General features: G+C 43.8%; 1 protein-coding gene across 1 annotated transcript; it reads left to right on the plus strand.

Moving 5' to 3' along the window:
* The first annotated feature begins 1373 nt into the window (after window positions 1-1373).
* On the plus strand, window positions 1374-14259 carry rbpjl (recombination signal binding protein for immunoglobulin kappa J region-like). Its single transcript, XM_070845072.1, has 10 exons — window positions 1374-1447; window positions 1532-1602; window positions 1773-1888; window positions 3946-4120; window positions 4521-4658; window positions 6073-6182; window positions 8847-8987; window positions 9115-9270; window positions 9875-9978; window positions 13708-14259. Exons 2-10 carry the CDS (start codon window positions 1584-1586, stop codon window positions 14009-14011), a joined length of 1263 nt encoding a protein of 420 aa, XP_070701173.1. The 5' UTR covers window positions 1374-1447; window positions 1532-1583; the 3' UTR covers window positions 14012-14259.
* The last annotated feature ends 7277 nt before the right edge of the window (window positions 14260-21536 follow it).

Consider the following 21536-nt stretch of genomic DNA (forward strand, 5'->3'; position numbering starts at 1 on the left):
CTAAATCCACTTTGATGTGCTCTTACACAGTTTTTTTTGTTTGTCACAAACATAGTTTTGTTGTCATCAGCCACAAACTGCGGCTGTGTCTTTTCGTCCCTTCGTCCTCTCCTCCCCTCGTGTCAACAGTCTTCATTATGAGGAGCATTCCAGACTCCGGGCCCCGGGGTGGTAACTCCTCATTACGTCGTTACTGCAGAGAAAAAACGCAGCTGATGTGACAGCTGCCATTGTTAGCGGAGCTACACGGGGCCGCTAATGTTTCTGTTCCCTCAGTCACTTACCTGCTGTTCCACTGAACATTTGAGCTCTAATCACACAGATGAGTTTGCAGACATGTTCCTGTTTGAGACTAATCACCAGCACAAAAAAAGAGAAGCCACTATAGCTTGTTTTTAAAATATTTATTTCCACATGATGTGTGCTTTTGATGGTTAGGTTACCATCGGTCCCCTTCCTCTTTACTTTGTCTTTCTACAGATGTGCATTAAAGGACATCCCACCCCATGCTGCTCTTATGTGTTAGACTAATACACAAATGCAGCTTTGAGTGAAGACATTGTTCCAGACCACTCAGAATCAGAACCAGCAACTGTCAAAGTGATCCTGAATGACTGCGATTCCCATTACTGCCTTTTGTCCCAATTAGTTCAGCTTTGTTCTTGCTGATTCCTGCCTGCTGTTCACTTTGCTGCAGTCAAAATGCAAAATGTCCTGGAGTGTAATGACTTCGAGGGCCTTCTGTTGTAAATTCGAATGAAGTAAGTCATCATAAGTAAGTAATCATTTACTTTTGCTGTACAATAATAAGCAAGTGAACAAGTAAGAGAACTCTTCCAAGATATAAAAATAACTGTCCCAGTGTTGAATGTGTCAGTAATGCAGTGTTACTGTATCGGAAACTATCTTTGGCACGTCTTTATTTATGTCTCGCTACCACTCGGTCCATTATGAAGATGGATGTGGTGTCTGGAGACGATAACTGTGTTTAGTCTGAGATACTTCATGTCCCCATGAAGAAAACTGAGGGGGCCACAGTGGAGCTGTTCCTTTATGGCAGGGCCTTAAAACCAAAGTCTTGTTTACTCTCATGTGTCAGTCATCACCACTCACTTTGTCGATGTGACTGCTATCGGCTTATTAAATGTCCCAATTCAGGCCAACTGCACCCACCAGAAGGCCACATCATCTATTGTTATCAACAAACCTAAAATATCACATATGATGTTGGAGAGGTTCAGGAAAAGGTGATGGTTTGGGTTCGACCCGAATAGCCACCCTGCACAAATACAATGCATTCTTGTCCCATCAGGAGACTGGACGTGGGCTTTCAAGGCTGTCCGTTACTGCCAACGCCGAGGGAACCAGGAAGAGAAGCTCACGCAGACCAGTGTGTCACCATCCTGCACGCCAAGGTTGCTCAGAAGTCCTACGGCAACGAGAAAAGGTTTCACAGTACTCGTCGTTCAGCTCATGTTCACGGGAATGTTTGAGTGTGTAGTTTGAGTCTGGACTGTGTCATCGCCCACAGGTTCTTCTGCCCTCCTCCTTGTGTTTACATCAGCGGTCATGGTTGGAGAGTCATGCAGGACCATCTGAAAGGTCAGGAAACAAACATATAGGCACTTTTAGAGGAAACGTTGAATACACTTGTGATGCTCTCCCTTCCTCACCCCACACTTTTTCCCCATTCTCTCTCTCCCCCCCTTCATGCATCCCATTATTTTCTTCTTCTTCCCTTTCTCCTGTCTCTTCCTGTCGCCTCCCTCCAGCGGCTGGCTATGGAGACTCTGTCTATCGGCTGTGCGGCTACATGTGTCTGGACAGCTCCAGCCAGTCTCAGTCAGACACGTTCAAACTGATCTTCGATGAGCAGCCAAACTCCAGGGTGAGAGAACTCAGTGTGTGGGATTTATCTGGTCTAATGCCATGTGCATACCTCTCTGCTGTGTTTCTTTAGTCCCTGTCCATCACTCAAGTTCTTTAATGACACAGGCAGCAATTGTCTGGAAGTTTAAACTGGCTTCTGTCCCATTTATCTCAAATGATCCCCTAATTTCTTCTCCAAATAGCAGGAGGTTCGCTGTAACCACGACCTTCCTGATCCATGTCAGAGGATGAAGCTTCATCAATATGTATATCAATCACAGAGTTTATAGAAGAAAAGAAATCCTTCATTCAAAAAGTTCTTCCCCATTTCTGCTTGTTGTTAAGTCTGTTTTTAACAAACAGGTACAGAGGCCATGAAAGGTGTTTGTTAGAGGGAGAAGAATCTTCTTTCTCAAGTTCTCTTTTTTTAATTTTTCACACAAATACTTTTCAGGAGTATAAATGAGGCTGTCGGCCTCAAAGTGTGCTCCGTTGTTCTCTAATTAGGCCGCTTTGTTTGCAGACTACACATTGTACCAACTTGTTAGTGTCAGGCTGACTCCAGCCTTCACAGTCTCAGTGTGTGACGATGTGCAGATGGACACTAAATCAGCCTCCTGAGAGAGGAGCTCATCGTCACCACAGGGGGTTTATGTTGGTTTGCTCAAACATGCGTTTGACGGTGTAGCTGTCAAACAGATTTATCTGGAGCATCAGAAACTTTAGGCATCAGAAACTGTGTCACATTGCTTCTAGTATTTCAGCCATTGACTTCACCTTTTAACTCGTGTTCACACACTCTCAATCACAACACAGTTCCTAGTTCAGCAGACTCAATATGTATGTTTGTCTCCATTAGATCCTAATTTCTGTTTTGTGAAATCAGTTGAGCCGTTTTACATGTATGTTCCACCAACTGCAGACGGAGTATGAACCCCTGGTTTGGAACCACTGCACTAAATCATGAAACATAATCAGTAAAGTAATATTCTAGACACAAGGCCAACGCTCTAGCTCATGGTGCAACAATGGTTGGAGTCATCCCCTCCGCCCTAAACAGAAACACACATTAGGAGGGTTGAATTGATGATGAATATGGTTTGGGCATGACGACTGGTGGGACCAGGTTGAACGGACGGGATCTGTTGGGATCTGTCTTATCTGAAGCCATTTTCACAGAAGTTATATGAAACATGTTTGATAGTTTGTGCCTGACATCAGCAGCAGACGATGTGCGTCACCAAGGGACACATACCTGGAAATAGACAGCTTTACCTGAAGGTCGCTTCACTAAGTTCCCTCAGCTCTACAGTCCTACGTGCCCCTCCATCCAGGATCTCTTCAGACTCTCCCCCCTTTTTGACTCTGAGTTTATGCTCCGTCCTGATCTGTTGATGGAAGCAATCTTTGAGTGTGGTTTGTCCAGACTTCTGGCTAATCCTCAGGTTTGTCCCAAGCTTTAGTTGAAAGTATAAGTGAAGATATAAAGTTTGTTGTGTAACCAGAGCAGTGCTCCTGACGGTGAGGTGTTGATTCATGTTGATTAGTCGTCTCAAAGCCAAACCACCGGCTGTAGACGAGCGAGTGAAGCTGCTGAGCTGCAGCCTGTTGAGTGGAAGCGACAAGCGGCTCTGTATGTTTACCCAGACGAGACTATTTTATTACAGCCGACTGTTGACTCGACAAACACTCGTGTCTGACAGAGAAACTACGGTGCAGTAAACACACCGTGTGTGTTCACTGGCCTCTTCCGTGTTTACTGGCAGAGGGAGAACACAAGAAACAGACCTCCTACATCTGCATTACTGTAAAATGCGTCAGTCAGAACATCTTTCAAATGCTGAGGAGTAAAAGCCATCAGGACGCTTGGTAATAAAAAAAAGTCTCTCAGTAAAGAAAAAGTAGAATCAAAGACCTTCATCTGCACAATGTTCCTGAAGACTATCCATCTTCTGGCACTTCACTGCATCCAAACATTAAACATTGTGAGCACGTGTCATCTCTTCACTGAGTGTTTGACTCAAATTTAAAATGTAAAAGTTTCTCAGACCCGTCTCGCTCTCTGTCTCACCTCAGATGTTTGCCTGTGCCAAGTCCCTGTTCATCTCCGACCAGGACAAGAGGAAGCACTTCTGCCTGCTGCTGCGACTCTCTCTGGGCAACAGACAGGAAGTGGGTTCGTTCAAGAGCAAGATGATCAAAGTCATCTCCAAACCCTCCCAGAAGAGACAGTCCATGAAGAACGCCGACCGTCAGTCACGTTTTACTTATTTTTCACTGTTTTCAATTTGGATTGAAGAGAGAAAAAATCCAAACATCCAAATTGATTTTATTATTTAAAAGCTACCAAAAGAATAGTTAGACTTTTTAGGTTATTGCCAAAGTTAGATAAAAAGTTGATGTGACTCTCTTGTCTCTATGGAGTCTTGTCGTCACGTGAGGTTGCCTGGCAACCGGTGGAGACTCCAGGAAGTTCTGTGAACAAACTGTGAACAAACTACTTTCAGCAGTATTTTCTAACTTCCCTGAACACCCTGAACCCCAAGAGACCGGCCGCAGGTTTGACAGACAGCTGGTTTTTATGTGTCATGACTTCACATTATGTCATTTAAAACCTTGCTGTGCGTGTGTGTGTGTGTGTGTGTTTTCAGTGTGTATCTCATCCTGCTCCAGAGTAGCTTTGTTCAACCGTTTACGCTCGCAGACGGTCAGCACTCGTTACCTCTCAGTGGACAGAGGAGCCTTCATAGCCAGCGCCAGACAGTGGACGGCCTTCACCATCACCATGGGTGTGTGTGTGTGTGTGTGTGTGTGTGTGTGTGTGTGTGTTAGCTGCATGTTCACAGCTTCTCAGTCCCACACTGACTTATACCATATTGTAAAGGTCATGTTATGGTCAGTCTATCCATGAAGTGTGGGACTTTTACATGTAATTGAAGCCCTCATCACACAATATTGATTCATTTCCAAAATCAGTATCCACCATTGATTTCAATTAGCCGACTACTGTGTTTGTAAATCTGGTTTCTGTGACGACACGATGGGGCCGCGGTCGTGATGCGTCTTAGGTCAGTCAGTAGTGACTTGTACTGAAGGGAGAAGCGACCATAGCGACACAGCCGACTACAGCGACGAGGAGTACTGCGGAAAAACATGAGAAGAGTCCAAGAAAAGTTTCTGACGCTCCCGATAAGAAAGAAACGCAGGGTTCAGATGAGATGTAATTTTCCTCCCTGCCAAACGGGGGAGACAAAACCTCCACACTGTTGGTTTGAATTTAAAAAAGAAAACGAGGATGAAAAATATTTTTACAATCCAAAAGCTCCAAAAAATATATATTTTTTATCGTAGAGGAACTCCACACACAATTACTTTTAGTTGTCTGGATTTAAAAGTGACGTCCAGATAAATTCTCCCAAACTGTGTCTGTTACATATTTAACATCAGCAGAATTCAAATCAATATTGGATTTATATGTATTTATATATATATATATATATATATATATATATGTGTATATTTATATGTAAGAATTTAGTTCGTACAAACAGCCACGACTGCTGTACAAAGTTAAATTAACCTGTTTTTATTAACAAAAGGAACAAATATCTAACAAATTATCTGCAATACTGGGTTTTATTTACCGTCTCAAGTCCTTTTATTACAGTTATTTGTTCTAAACCTTGTGATAGAAGCTGCCACGAAAATAAATAGACGGATTTAGACCATTTCAGACACGTTGGGGGTGTCAGTAAGGTCGTCTGTACGCATGGCTCTTGATACTTACTTCATATATCTGAGATGTTCACACATCTAGACACATCATAGAGGAATGAGCGGCGGCCATCAGCGGCCCGAACACGCTGCCCTGCGGTCAGTAGACAGTTTCTCTCACCACCCTGCGTAAATACTGTCGTCTTCACCGGCGATGTTCACCGCTCACACACGCCTGGAAAAGCTCGTCCTAAGATCTGTGAGCTTATTTATTCAACACGGGACCTCCCACCACCTAAACCTAAACCTCAGTCAGTCACCACACACACACACACACACACACACACAAAAGTAAGTTTTATAAAACAGTAATGACTAAGTTCACTCTACAATGTGTGTGTGTTTGTTGCAGTGGGAGTCCATGAGTCTGTATGAATATTCATGTGTAGTTTTGTGTGTGTGTGTGTGTGTGTGTGTGTGTGTATGTAGTGGAGGACCAGCGTGACCAAGACGACTTTGTGCTGAGCGAAGGCTTCATCTGTTACGGCTGTGTGGTCCAGTTAGTGTGCACTGAGTCTGGAGTAGCTCTGCCACCCATGGTAACACACACACACACACACACACACACACACACACACACACACACACACACCTTTCATATTCAGGAACGAAGTAACTCCAAACGATAACTGTAACCATGGTTACTGTTTAAAGCTGTAATTTCGAGTCAGGAGGCAAACTGTTCACCACGTCAGCCCACACTGAACTCACACATTCATGTTCCCTTCAGGATGAACTGGAAAAACTTTTCATCCATCCATCATCAGATTAAACTGTTCTTTGTTTTATGACCAAATATCTATAAAACTGGTGACATCCTGTCGGCCTCAGCTGGACTTTGTGTTCAGTGATCGGCCTCACGGAGCTGCTGGCTCAGCTACATGACTCTGGGTCTTTGTGCTTCACATCCATCATCAGGAGAAGATCTACACGTTATAGATAAGTGTTCTGCAGAGCAACAGGCTCCCGTTGTGTCTAAATACTGAGCCACAGTCTGCAGCTGTGAGCTTTAAACTGAATTTCTGTGCTTTAGTATTTCTTTTCATCACATCATTTTACTGAGACACATACATTCATTTGAATGTCTGCAGCTCACACCAGAAACTCCCTGAAAGTTGTCTCTCAGGTATTTTCCTCTGATGTCTGCGAAGGAACAACTGTAGCAGTAGTGAACATCACAGCATCAGCTGAATCTCCCTCGTAGCTCCGCTCAGGAAATTAAATCAATAACAATGAGGAATTTAGGAAAACCTGCTAATTTACTGAGGATATGTGTTTAAATCCCTGTGACTCCGAGAGCACAGCCTGCTGAAGTGTCCTTGAGCAGGACACAGAATTCATTCATCCTCAGGGGCTGGTTGTTGTTTAATGTGGTATTAATCAGACTGGGGTTTCTGTGTGTGTGTGTGTGTGTGTGTGTGTGTGTGTAACCCCAGAGGAGACAAGAAGTCCACTCACACTCTGGAGAGAAGCTGTCTTGTCTGATTATCTAACCTTTCAATCACAAAGTCACCACTTTGGTCCCGTGCGTCTGACAGGTGTGTGTTACATAACCTGCTAATCCTGGAAGTGCAGTTGTTTTAGCTGAGCCCATCCTGCAGGTTAAGTTAAACTTAGACAAACCTCTTAGCAGAATCCTTCACAATCCGCTGAGCACACTCTTTCCCCGTACCCCCTAAACTGCTGTCATAACAACCTCGGCTGCCTCCCGGGGGTGGATGGTGAAGGTATATCTGCGTGCTACACCTCTGTGTTTTTGTAGTTGAGGCCTTTCGCTGCCTGGTTTATTTGAAGATGGAGACGTTTTACCTGCGGAGTCGTTTGCGTGGCTCTGTTGTTTGGTTGTGGTCGGCGTCTGGGCTGATGAGGAGGTGAAGGTGGACGTGTGGGACCAAAGAGTTCAGCTGCATCAGCATCTGTGGAAAGGCTTGAATATGAGAAGAGTGTCTGTGTGCGGTGCAGTAAAGGGTGTGTTTGAATGTGTTAATACTTAGGACGGGGGCTCAAGGTCTGGACATACCAGAAGTGATCCGCTGTGGAACCTCCCGCGACGCACAGACCACCAGGTTTTTATAGAGTGTGCACCTTTTTAAGATCCCATCCCCGAAGTGTTAGCCAGCTCCGTCACGTTACTGTAAGCAGCTGTTGTATCTCTGGTTATGTTTGAGTGAAAGCTTCATTTGTAAACTCACTTCATAGATATGGGACCCTTTTTACTTATTGAAAGGTTCCATGTAATGTATTATATATATATATATTAGTACTTAGTCAGTGTGTCTAGAAACCCTTGAACTCTGAGAAAAGACGTCCTCTCACTTTCTCTCCTGCGTTCAGTAAATGTGTGTGGAAACGCTCTGTTTAGATTTGGCTCCCCTTGTGATGTCATAAGGGGAAGTGATGAACATGTGACCTCCTCCGGCCAATCAGCAGGCCGACAAACCCCGTCCGCTGAAAACCTCCTGAATCCTCCATTATATTGTCTTCACTTGTGCCAGTTTACGGTAACGTGAAGATGTCAGAGGCGAGAGAAAAGCCCGCAGACTGTTCTGCTGTGAGAAAAATACTGTGTTGTGTTTTCTGAGGATTAAACCAAGTAAACCTGTTCTGACAGGACGTCCAGAAACCAATATGAACATCAAAATGAGCCGACTCTGGGACCTTTGAACGTAGCACCGTTTGACCTGCCTGTTGATCTCTTTGTCTGCATGAAATGTGTGTAACTTTGTTAACATGGAGCGCTGCAAGTTCTTTGTTTTTGAAGTTGTTAAGACCCCCAAAAGTTTCCCCTAATAACAGATATCGGCCCCTTTTTTTTGGCTGCAAGGTGCATTAGTTTAGATTCTAGCATTGAGGCCTGTCAGAGCTGTCAAGATGGATCTATCTTCTAGGAGACTCAGTGCATTTAAGGGATAGTTTGGATTTTTAGAAGCAGGTTGTGTGACCTACTAAGACTAGAAGTACCTCACACAACCACACTTGAAATAATCCAAACTATCCCTTTAAATCCTGCAATAAACGTCCTATAAAAGCATGTTATAGTTTAGTCTCTTCACATGAACACATATTACTGACAAATGATCCAATAATCCAGGTGTAACAATAGAAAATATCAGCTTGGTTATTCAGAGGAAATTACATTCCTGAGATTTCTGACGGAGCTTATTGATTTTGCTTTTCCCCTCGATTTTCGTTCACGTCTCCAGGTGATCCGTAAGGTCAACAAGCAGCACGCCATCTTAGACGTGGATGAGCCGGTGTCTCAGCTCCACAAGTGTGCCTTCCAGTTCAGAGACAGCCCGCACGCATACCTGTGTTTATCCAACGACACCATCATACAGCACCATGTGAGGCTCTCTGTTCCCACACCTTCTCCGCTCCCTCCTTCCTCTCCTCAGTCCGTGCCCCCCTGCCAACACTAATCCCCTCTTCCCTCTCTCGTCTCCTCCATCCTTTCGTGCCCCCCCCCCACAGGCCCCGTCCAGTGTCAGAGACCCCAGCCGAGTGGTGCTGAACGACGGCTCCTGTTGGACCATCATCGGAGTGGAAGCGGTGGAATTCACCTTTAATCAGGGTCTGGCCTGCATCCAAACACCAGTTACCCCCTTTCCTGTCATCACTGGGCTGGAGGTGAGTGAGAGAGCAGACACTCCTCCAGACCTTCTCAGCTGAGGATGCTGCTCGCTGGGAATCTACGTCAAGAGAGAGACATGAGATTAAAGGGATAGTTCACATTATTGGTAGTGTGGTCGTATGAGGTCCTACAGTAGATGGTGGTCATCAGTTTGGTAGAAGCTAAGAGTGTGCTGCTGTGGACGGGGGACGCAGGAAAACTATATATAAAAACCTCTAAAAAGGCCTAAAGAAATATATGTTCAAACACAAGCAGGTCACAGCGTTCTAGGTTTTACTTGATGAAGGTCAAGGGACCAAAATGTTGTTTTTCCAATAAAGGTTATTGCAAGTAATCGGACAGTGTGTGGGAGGGGTTCTCTTCTCTTGCTTTTAGACGTTTAAATACAAATCTACAGGTTACACCAACTTAAAATTATGTTGACCACTTTCCAAAATATACAGACTTACCTTCCAAGGAGCCACATGTGTATTTCTTTTATTGATTTCAGTACAAAAATCAACCTGCAAAGACTTTAAATCTGCTGACATACAGCAGACAATCCATCACCATCACCGTGTGTGTGTGTGTGTGTGTGTGTGTGTGTGTGTGTTGCTGCAGGTGAATGGTGGAGGACATGTTGCCATGCTGGAGATCCATGGAGAAAACTTCAGCCCTCATCTCAAAGTTTGGTTTGGAAACAGCGAGAGTGAGACCATGTTCAAGTGAGTTAAGAGGAAACAGACAGACAGACAGACAGACAGACAGGTGAGGAGCAGAGAGGAGGCTCAGAGGGAGATGAAGGGAGTCAGGAGATAATAATTCACTTAAACTATTTGGCATTTTTAGAACCATCTGAGGCAAATATTAAAAAGTTATGTTCAGGTTAAGCAGTGTCATGTTAGTCTGTGAGGTTGGAACATGTTCCCCATGAGACCGGCTGTGGCACCGTGTCAAACATGTTAGAAACAAGAAGGGACTCAATTCATTCACAGATCCACCGTATCTGAGTCCCAGAAACCACAAAGGAGAGAAGAAACACCATCACAGGTGTATTAAGACGTCCACAGTAGACTGTCAACAGCTGCCATTATACTTCACTGGCCTGCTGCTCTGCTGTCTGGCTGCCTTTGATAGGAAGCTGGAGGGATAATACTATAAATATAACATATAAATAATATAATATATAATAATAATAGATATAAAACTGATGAAAATATCATATGTATTATTTTTGTTAATTTTGTTATCTGATGTAAAAGTTAAAAGTAAGTCACAAGTAAAAGTCCTGTGTTTAAGTTAAAGCACAGAAGTATTATCAGCTAAATCTGCTTAAAGTATTAAAACTACTTGTTGTTGCAGCAAACAAGCCCGTTGTGACTGATATGATAACAAATATTATTAATACAGGACGTGTCACTGGTTTTAAATACTTCATATACACACGTGTACACATTCATTTGTCTTTGACTCTTTTATCCTTGAACACATTCCACAAAATTTGAATGAAATTATGTGTGAAGTTTATTCGGAAAGAAGAAACAACTTAGAAACACCTGAAACACTGATGCTGAACAGGTTGAGAGCCGCTGGTTTAATCTTAAACTATTTGTTGTTGTCTATAAAATGATGTATGTATATCAAGATTAACATGGAGACACTTCAATAAAGTACAGGAGCCTCCTAATTATCCTCCAGTACTTGAGTAAATGGACTTCTAAGCAGCAGAAGTTATATTCTAGCTTCTTTTTAAAGGTGGATTTTAGCTCTAATGATGACTTTTCACAGACCCTGTTCTTTATTTAGGACTGCTTTGTGCCAATCGCTCTCATGCTGCTTTTCCACGGAGGCTCCAGGTGTGGAGCTGAGCTGCACAGAGGGAAAATCAGCTCTGTTAGTTAAAGTGAGACGGTTCAGGTCTGCGAGGCTGGCTGCTCATAAACGTTGGCCTAAATTTGAAGGTTTTTATGGAAGATTAAGTGGCACTTCCACACCAAATATTATGTAACCAAGCAGGTTCAACCCAAATATTTCATTTGACCCAGAATCTGAAAGCAGTTATTTTGCAGTTTGTTGAGGAATTTCAATAAAACACAACAGACATGTGGCCACATCTGTCCTGCTGGAAACTACAGTATGTTTCAGGAAGTTATGTCTGATTTTCAGTGAGTGACATCCTCTCCAATAAGTTTAATGTATAATTAACCTGCACAAATCAGTAAATACACAGATACAGATTTAAATACACAAACACGTGAACATGTGACATGTAATGATACGGCAAAATAGTTTTACATAAAACACAACAGCATGATTGTGCACAAAGATCCACAAGCAAATCATTGAAGACACAAAGCAATCAAATCATCTCTTCTTAAAATGTAAACTTAAATCTTATTTTCACATATTTGGGTTTTGAAATGGTTGGTCAGTACAAAATGTTTTGGAACTGGTCCAGTAGATCGCTTTAGCCGGAAGTCTAGAATAGTCTACAATGTTCCTGCAAGCAAAAAGCTGCAAAGCTCATTAAAATGTTTTATCTCACTTGTTTGTTTGTTCAAACACTAAAGTGTAAAAGAGGGCAGGGTTCATGTTAAACTTCTGGCTGTAGCTTTGAGCACAAATGCCAAAATGTTTAACTATCCCTTTAAATGCACTTGGGCTCCAACTAACTACTACTACTTTCATCAGCCATTAACCTCCCAGTTATTTTTTTGATCAATCAATGACTTGCTTGGTCTGTAAAGGATCATAAAATGGTGAAAAATGTCGATCCGAGATGTTTTCAGATGTTTATTTTGTGTAAAACTCTGAGACATTCTGTTTCTAATAGTTTACCACAAAGAAAGGAAGTTTATAGAAGAAGCTGCAACACGTGAGTTTTTGTTTTTGAAACTCGTTTCCAATTTTCAATCAGCTCTGTTTCCTGTCTGCCGCCATAAAAACACGATTCGATAGTTTAATCCTGCAATCAGACATTTGGTTTTACTTCCATGTATCTTACATAGACAGCCCAATGCTATGAGAAGACCATCTTTCCAGTGCTGAATTACTTATTTTTATTTGGGTACTTGATAATAACTTCCTTCATTCAAAGTGTCTTTATCCTGTTTCAAAGAGTTTTGTTGTGGCTTTGTTGAGGAAAAGAATCTCTTCACACGTTCAGGACCAACTTGTGGATATCATTGGAGAAAGAAGACGTGTAGTTTTCCCAACAACTTCGACTGAAAATATTCTCCACAGTCATGACATTCACTTCGCTGAACTTTCCTATTTACCTTTATTCATCTTTTTTTTGAGAGACGGGGCCAAGAGTGGACCTGAGGAGCATAAAGGGTCTTATGTTAGATTCAAACATCACTTGGAGGAACTCAGCTCGGCTTACGTTGAACAATCCTCTCTCTAACTCATGTGAGAGGGTCTGTAGACTGCAGAAGGGCGCAGGAAAACCTTGACATTCAGGCGTCCCCTCACAGGATCTCACATGATGCTTCCCAAAGCGAAACGACCTCTCTGACGTCAGAGTCCACCTCAGATCCCACACCTAAAGTGCTGAGGCATCGTAAGTCAGGGTCTCTGGCTGAGAGCGGCTCGCCACGAGCTTCTGCAAATATTCCTCCCATCAGCAGCGGCTCGGCAGCGCAGAGGAAAGCCGTATTTATTTAACACAGTCATCCACAATGTGCTGTTTGTACGAGAAGCTGCAGCCAATTAGGAACATGATCCCTCGCTGCCATGCAAGCCAGAGGTGTAGTATACTACACTTTATAAAAAGGGCTTTCAAAGTCTCTGCTGCTCACTCGTATTTCATCTCAACCACAGAATTATGTTTAGTCTCTGACATAATCACAAAATTATCTACTTCCACGGTTTATTTCTCAGTGTTTGCACTGTTGTTGCTTTTGTTGCCCCTTAACTCCGGACCAGCCTCCCTCAGAAAAACCAACAACAGAACAGGACCTCTGTGGTCTGAGTCAGAGTTCAAATCAGTATTAGACACCCCTTCAGCGTCCCCTGTTAAATCCCTACCTGAATACCTGGGCCCTATTTTTACATATTTGGAGTTTGAAATGGTTGGTTGGTACAAAATGGTTTGGAATTAGTCCCATAGATCGCATGCGATGGTTGCATTGTAATCTAAGTAGGTCCACTAAAAGTGTTTGTTTTTCAGATTGTTCTTCAAATTGTTAGAAGTGTCCAACGCTGCCTCGATCCGTTGGTTTGTTTGTGTTGTTCTGTGCACAAATATCATGTTGGATCTGAACTCTGAAACACCAAAGTCAGAAAATAGCACAAACAAACCAACAGATCAAGGCAGAGGTAAACCAGCAGCTCCTGCGTTCTACCAACTAAAATGGCTGTTTTTGTCAATGGAGTCTGGTGGCTTTGATGCGAGTTAAACAAGAAGGATCTCCTGACTTTAATGACTTCGATGTCCCTGTTGTTCTTCGTAGGTCTCCTAAATCTCTGCTCTGCGTCGTTCCTGACATCTCTGTTTTCGCCGTTGGCTGGCGCTGTCTGCGACGCATCATCACCGTCCCGCTGTCGCTCATCCGATTGGACGGTCTGATTTATCGCACGTCCTTCAGTTTCACCTACACCCCCGAGCTCCAGCCGCCACCAATGCCTGTCCGAGGAGGAGCAGGAGGAGGGAAGAGAGAGAGGACGATGGAGGGAGGCCAGGAGGACGACTTCCTGTTAGAGACCATCCATCAGGAGTTCACCAGGGCCAACTTTCACCTCTTCATGCAGAGTTAGCTCACCTGCTGACAGAGAGCTCAGGTGACTGTTTGGAGTCGGACCATCAGGATCACAGGATGAAACAGAGCTTGTGGTTTTGGATCAATGCGGGACCCTCTTGTCTTAATCGTTGTGTTTATTGGACCAGATTATTCCAAACACATCCTGAAGAGTCTTAACAAGATAATTAAGACGTTAACCACAATAGATGGGGGAGAATACTTTTCCACCATAGTAAGTCAGATTGTTTAGACAGTCTGAGGAAAAGAGACATTTAATCGCTGATGGAATATAAAGAAAAATCCTCCAAATACAAGATAGTAGACCCAGTCTTTTTTAGTCATTTGTTATGCCTTTTACAATATGGAGAGTAGAGAGATAACAGGAAATGAGGGAGAGATGAAACAGTTCATACGCAACTAAGAAATATGTCCCGTAGATCTCACTCAGCACTGCGCCCTCACCCTAACCCAACAAGTGCAAAGTCGATGGGATGAATGATTCTCCAGAAGACATAGACATGCAGACAGAGACTCCTTCCATCCCGTTAGATAGATTATGTTCTTATTCTACTCATTCACATCAGAAAAATGTCCTTTGGGAGAAACAACATGTGTCCAGGACTGTGTTTTATGCTCCTTCCACCTCTTCCACAACATCACACTGTACTGACACTAAATGTTTGTGCACATTTCTTCACTTCTTTTTAAAAGTCTGTGTGACTAGAATCAACCAGTGAAGATAGAAACACACTCAGGAAGCACAAAAAAACGTGACTGTCCTCAGGAAATAGATCCACAATCTCCAGATCTGAATAAAAGCCTTGAGAAGTAGAACAATTCACACCAAAAATCAGAGCTGTACACGCAGCAGTCCTCTATCAGGTGGTTTGTGACTCTTTCCATCAGCAGATTTGGATTCACATGATGCAAAACCCCCGACTTTCTGAAGTGACGTTGAGTCAGACAGTGACTCTGACATCTGTGAAGGAGCCATGAAGTAACAGATATTGTGTTATGGGTTGCCATCAATAACAAAGTGTGTATTCACGCAGTACACCTTCAAGTCTGAGTCCTGATCTCTGTGGCTGCGATGTGTTCAGTGTCACTGATAAAACCGACAAAGCGCTACAGAGAGCTATAGCGTGATGGACGGAGTGAATGCAGCGAGCAGCAGGATGTTTTTTCAGGAGAAAGGACACATGAGCCCAAGGCCGAGTGTTGTGAGAGAAAGCAGCGGTGAAACATATCTGCTTCCCATTTGATCCTCTGAGAGACTTTCAACTCAATATTCTGTGAAAAGATGGAAGCTGAAGTGTAATCTGAGTGTGTGTGTGTGTATGAATGGCACTTTATGCTCAACTGTAACTGTAATAACTCATGTGGGTTTAACAGTGAACCAGCAGCATGCAGTGCTCACATGCTTCAATGACTTTACCATCACAGCTCTGGAGAGTGATGGAAGATACTCAATACAGTTTTTTTTTTTTATCATCGTTGTGGTGAAATCTGGAGCATTTAACGGTGGAAGCTTTGGGTCGATTCCTGCCTCTGTTCTATTTCTTCTTACAAAACAATAAAACCCTAGCTTGATACCTGAAGCTCTGTGATGCTGAAATTACTGCCCACTGCTCTCACGTACTGACACAGACACACCGCAAAGACAAGGTAGTAAAGCCAAACAAAGGTGATTTAACATTTAGCTGCCATGTACAGATGTAGATAGATAATAATAAGCATGCAGTAAGTTCTGTCAGTTGTTTGATGTGGGACACAAACTCCGGTCTCGTGGGTGTTTGACTCATCTACTCCGACCTCCTCCCTGTGTGGACTCCATACTCTTCATACTCCATTGCCTTGTGTCAAAGCATCCACTCCAAAATTTGCGACTAGCATTGCAGCACTGTTACAGCTTTGCTTTCTGTTTCCCAGAAAAGAAAAAACCCTAATCTGCCTGTAATCTTGTATTGGTCCCCCCCCCCCCACATGTGATAAAGAGCAGTGCTGACAGATCAAACATCCACCACTGCCTCACATTTTGTCCCTTTGTCCCTTTAAACTCTCATCCTTATTATGTTAATCCAATTATTTACAGCAGCAACACTCCCCAAACCAACAAAGCCGATATCGCCTTGTTCTGCACTTCGCTCCGTCTGGATGTTTGATCTCTGGAGGTTATGAGCAATCAAGTTTGTGGTCAGAAGCACAACCAAAAAGCTCTTTTGTTCCAAAGAAGTGAAGCAGGAGATAATCACACAAGCATGACAGGACCTCCCAAATGGCCGCACCGCTCTATAGTAAACCCAAATTTCACTCCCTTTTCATCTCTCACATACTTCTCATTCTTAACAAGGTTATTTTTCATCAGCCCAGATACTGTGTGAGGATGTTCTGTCTCCATTTTCTCAGCAGCTACAAGTCAAAAAGTCATCCTGTCACTGTGTTAATGAGACACATGGACGGAGACATGGACGGACACATGGACACAAACATGGACGGACACATGGACGGTGGATCACTAGAAGTCATTCCTCTCTGTGGACACGAGAGTTTTCACATTGAGTTCTCTTCATTCGTCATTTGTCTGTACTCACATCACGGAGACACTCTGTAAACTGAGCGCTCACTCCACCTGTCCAGAGGAACAGCAGGCAGATGTTAGTGTGATGACCTGAGATGACCCCAACAACAAGGCTGAGTGTGTGTGTGTGTGTGTGTGTGTGTGTGTGTGTGTGTGTGTGTGTGTGTGTGTGTGTGTGTGTGTGTGTGTGTGTGTGTGTGTGTGTGTGTGTGTGTGTGTGTGTGTGTGTGCTGAAGACTGAAGAACTATTTCTCCATACGTGCTCAGTGAGCTTTTACTAGACAGTCGGGCTCCATCTCTGTGTCCAGATCTCTGAAGTGTTTGGTTTAGCTGTTAACCAGCGACTAACCAGCAGCCGTCACATCCCATCACTGTAACCCTGTAACACAGGCAGGACCTCCAAGGTGGCTTCTGCCCCCCCCCCACACCACAAACTGCTGTGGATCTACTGAAGAGGCTTTAAATGATCAAACCGACATCTGATTGTTTCCACCTGTGTTCACTCACCTTGTGTGAATGTATCGTCCTCGTCTCCCTTTTTTCTTTTGTTTTTGTTTTGTTGTTTGAAACCACCTTCCCTTTTGTACTTGGTGTTTTGGATTATTTCGTTTTAGCTGAACTCTTCTTCTTGAACTGTGATTTTCATTAAACACTGTGAGCTCCTCGGTGTGGAGTCGTGACAGTGCAACACTAAGACAAACTGTGTGAGTTGTTCTCCCACTTCAGTGTTGAACACATCCAGACGTTCAGAGCCTCGGACCATAGACGTACGAAGGCCTTCACCTTCCCTCAATACCTCACGTGTCTGATATTCTGAGGGGAACTGAACGGCATGTGTCTCTCTTCCTGCACTCTCTCTCCCTTCCTCTCCTCCTCCTCTTCCTCATCATTAGCAAGACAAACATGTGTGAGAGAGGAGGAAGGAGACGGTAGAAACACAAGACCATGTGGTCTCCGGGCTCCTAATCTCTATCATGTGGGATAAACTTCAAACTGGGAGATTCACGTGCCCAAAACACTGACGCCCGCCACGTTTTCCCTCCATCCCTCCTGATGAATGAGAAGCCATATGAAAGGGCCCATTCTTAGGCTCTCATCTGCAGGAACACACCTTCATTCTTCATCCAAACTCTTAACCTCCTCCACTCTGCCGCATGGAGTGACTCAAACACTCAGCGGGATAAGGTCATTCTTGCTGTGTTGAATATGGCCTTTCTTTACAGTCTGTCACCACAACACTCTGGTTTGTGACTCGTGGGATGATAACAACCAGAAACTTTTGAAATATCTAAATACACTGCTGATTTCTTTTTTTTTTATACTTCTACAGACTTCTGAGTGGCGTTGATGGAGATGTTTTAGAAGCTTTTTTTGTCATGCATGTTGAAATTCACAAAATAGTCCCACAGCAGTCAATAAATGAAACTGTTTGACAAAATAGAGAAAAGACAGTGTCTGACTGTTGTTTAGTGAGCCAGAGTCCAAACTCTGAGCTGAGTGCTGAGAGCTGAGAGCTCTTTTCTTGTGTTTAGTTGATGGAGACGTTTAACAGAGTGTTTTTTTTTTTATCTGTTAGACAGAAAAGCTGAGAGTTAGCGGACGACTACAGAACAAAGGAAGGACCTGGCGTCTGCAGCTTGACGTAATCGTGGACCCGTCCTCCAGCTGTAACGTTGGGTCAGGACACACACAGCCTACCTCACCTCTGAAGGGCAGCCTGCATCTCTTTCCACACTGATTTTAGCCTTCTATAATGCTCATAAATACTTGAATCTATCACTTAATCTTATCATGCTGCATATTAATAACAGTAAATACACAGAAACACAACAGGACTTTTATTACAAAAGGGAAACAGGAAATGACATTTATTTTTCCATGTATGTGACATAGTCTGCAGATACGGACCGTGAGTCTATGAAAAAGTTGTGATCTTGCTGGTTTGATGTCAGAACAGCTTCTCTAGACTCTCCAGATGAGCCACACCTGAGCCACACCGCTCACACAGCTGGTGTGGCTGCTCACACCTGTTGACATGGACAGAAAGACAAGCCTGAAGGGAGGGAATGGGATGTTTCCGGCTGGACACCTTCAAAATGGAGCTCCTCTTATAGTTTCTCCAATGTTACAGACCCTGCCTTTAAATTCTATACCTGTGATAAGATATGATAAGAGAGTTTCTCCCACTGCACCTGCTCAGTGCTGTCTCTTATCTCACTGAAGCTCCAACGTATTTCAGTGTTGTTGAATCCATGTTTTAAGATATGATATACATTTAACAAGCCATCAAACATTTCCACCTCATGTATGAAAGACAGACACAGAGGATGAAACACCTCCAGTGTGAAGAAATGAGACTTCACCTGGAGTCTGCTTGTGGCTGAGGTTCAGCATGAAGGTTAAGAATAAGAGTTGTGTTTAATGTCAGAGAAAGGATCGCGCTCAGGACTCGTGTTGGGGTTTAGGGTCAGGGAAGCTGGACTGGAATAAAGGTTTAAATCCTCATCGGGGGAAAAACAGCAGTAGTATTATACAGGGGCCTTCGACCTTCTCCCCATAGTTTCAGCACTCATATCCTTCACAGTGTGGTCGAGGGGCCCCCGTCTCTCTGGGCTCCCTTTGTGCATTACAGTGGGATAAAGGAGCCTACTGTCCAGCTCTGCTCCGCTTTACCACAATCCTCTTCCTGTATATCATCACCTCGACATCACTGTGATGGACAGGCAGCCGAGTGGAGAAAGACAGAAAACATGTGAAAATGCAGAGAGGCAGGAAAAGGAGAGGAGAGCGAGAGGGTTGGAAAAGAGCAGGAAAGAAGGGGACAGTTTCTGGTGGACGTAAAGAGCATCGCATGGGCAGAAAAGGTGGAGAAGGTGAAGTGAAGACTGGAAAAATGGAGTGAAGCAGAAGCTTAGAGATGAGAGACCACGAGCTGAGGACTGAACCCGTCTCTGGCCTTCGTCGGGTCTGTAAAAGGCAGATAACAGACGAGTGGACGTCCTTTGTCCTGCTGTAGATCTGTCAGACATTAGGACACTATCAGCTTGTCCTCAGAGCAGAAGACAAGAGTTCATCAGCGGGACGTCGTCCTCTGCTGCTCACAGCTGTTCGGCTGCCAGTGGTGACAGGAGCTGTCGGTGAGGAATCTTCCTGTCAGAGCAATTGGAGAAACATGAGCAGAATGCTAATTGTCAGAAGCTAACAGAGCATGGGAAATATGGGAGGAATGCTAATGATGGTTAATGGAGATTATACCCAGGTGGTAGTGGTAGTCAGGCCCTGGAACAAAGCAGGATTTGGAGATGGGCTGATGGGAAGGCTGTGTGGAGACTGAGTGGACAAACTGTCCAAACCACCTGCTTTTTCCATGAAGTGATTCTGTGACTGACTGATCCACTAAATCCAGGCGAAAGCTGTTACCCCCATTTGGTATTCATCCATTTTCCCAGAGGCACTAATTCTGTGTTTTAAGCTCAGTCTTGACCTGCAGCACCTTTCACAAGGGAGACACCATAGAGAGTGGTTCTAGTGGGTGGATTGGTGACAATTATCTATCTTTTAGCTCTGTTTTTGGCCTCCACCTGACTAATACATCTGGCTCTTTTGCTGCTAAATGCTAAATTACAGTCACCAGCTAGCCTCTGACTGGGTAAGTCTATCATTTGGTGCTGAGCAGACTGTGTACAGTGGGATTTACACTGCCAACACATCACATACTGTCGCTCCAAGCAACACTGATGAGAGCGGCAACAAAACAGCAAAAAGAATGAAGAAAGAATCCGAAAAAAGACGCTGAAAGACTCGGGTTATAATTCTCTGTGGGTTCATCACTACAAGCAACCTCTTCTTGTGTTATGCAGCTTGAAGACACAAATCCAGTAACAAAAATTCTAAGATGCTGTTGATTCAGCTGATGGGAGATGGGCTGAACACACACAGCTAATGGTCTAACGTTATGTCACAGTTCTTATCTCATGTCCGGCATCCCACATACTGAGATGATGTCCCGCAGTTTTCAAAATTGAAACCACTGCAGGACAGATGCTATTCTAAAGTCTGGCTCTTATCCAACAGCTGGAAGGCCGTCATCAACAAGCGTAGTGCAGAAGATCAGAGATCATGAAGCATTACAGAAGGGCTCGTTTGTAAAAGCCTCCTGGTGCCTTCTGTGCCCTTCCACTGGTCCTCAACACCTGCTGACTAAAAGATAAAAGAACTGATGTGGCAGCTGAAAGTGGCACTCTTATACAGCACTTTTAATAAACATGATGCACATTGGAATATATTGTGCAATGACGTGTCTCCACTTCCTCTCAGCGCGCTAAAATGAAAGCAAAATATCGGCGTAGTGGTGATTGCAGCTGGAGATCAAGCCCAGCTGGTAGTCAAGCAGGGTTTAGAGATGGGCTGATGGGAAGGCACAAAAAAAACATCATTGACTTTTTAGTTTGGCTTATGTCCCATCCGCTAACATGGGGAGGGGGGTATGACCTTCGCTGCAGCCACCAGATGGTGATCCAGATATTTTGGGTTCACTTTTAGGGAGGTGTCCATTGTCCATCTTTATATACAATCTATAGCCCCACATTGTCCTGCATTCGGTTTGCTGGGATCTGGTCAACCTCTGTTAGCTGGAACAACTCAACATCAGCAGCAGCTGGGTCACTTTATTGTGTTGAAACTGGGCCAATTAGTTTCTCATCTTAGCCCTCAACCCCTCCTTTAATCATACTCTGAATTAAAAAAAAGAAAAACCTAAATTAAGCCGAAACAAAGACAAACTTTACGGTGCTGCAACTTCATTTTCTCATTCCAGTTTCCACGCGTGTGACCAGATCACTTAGAGATTCACAGTGGATCATTTTTGTGCTGTGACATATTTCTTTGGGGACATAGCAACAGTAACCAGGCAGCGCTCGTCTCCGACAGCTGAATCTGTCTTCAACGCGGTGTCTGTCCATCA

This window comes from Pempheris klunzingeri, chromosome 2 (assembly GCF_042242105.1).
Source record: "Pempheris klunzingeri isolate RE-2024b chromosome 2, fPemKlu1.hap1, whole genome shotgun sequence".
Classification (NCBI taxonomy): domain Eukaryota; kingdom Metazoa; phylum Chordata; class Actinopteri; order Acropomatiformes; family Pempheridae; genus Pempheris; species Pempheris klunzingeri.

Excerpts from the sequence above, each read along its gene's own strand:
- rbpjl (XM_070845072.1), top strand. Across the intron at positions 1,889-3,945 it reads ATGAGCAGCCAAACTCCAGG|ATGTTTGCCTGTGCCAAGTC; the intron begins GTGAGAGAACTC and ends GTCTCACCTCAG. Across the intron at positions 9,271-9,874 it reads CTGTCATCACTGGGCTGGAG|GTGAATGGTGGAGGACATGT; the intron begins GTGAGTGAGAGA and ends GTGTTGCTGCAG.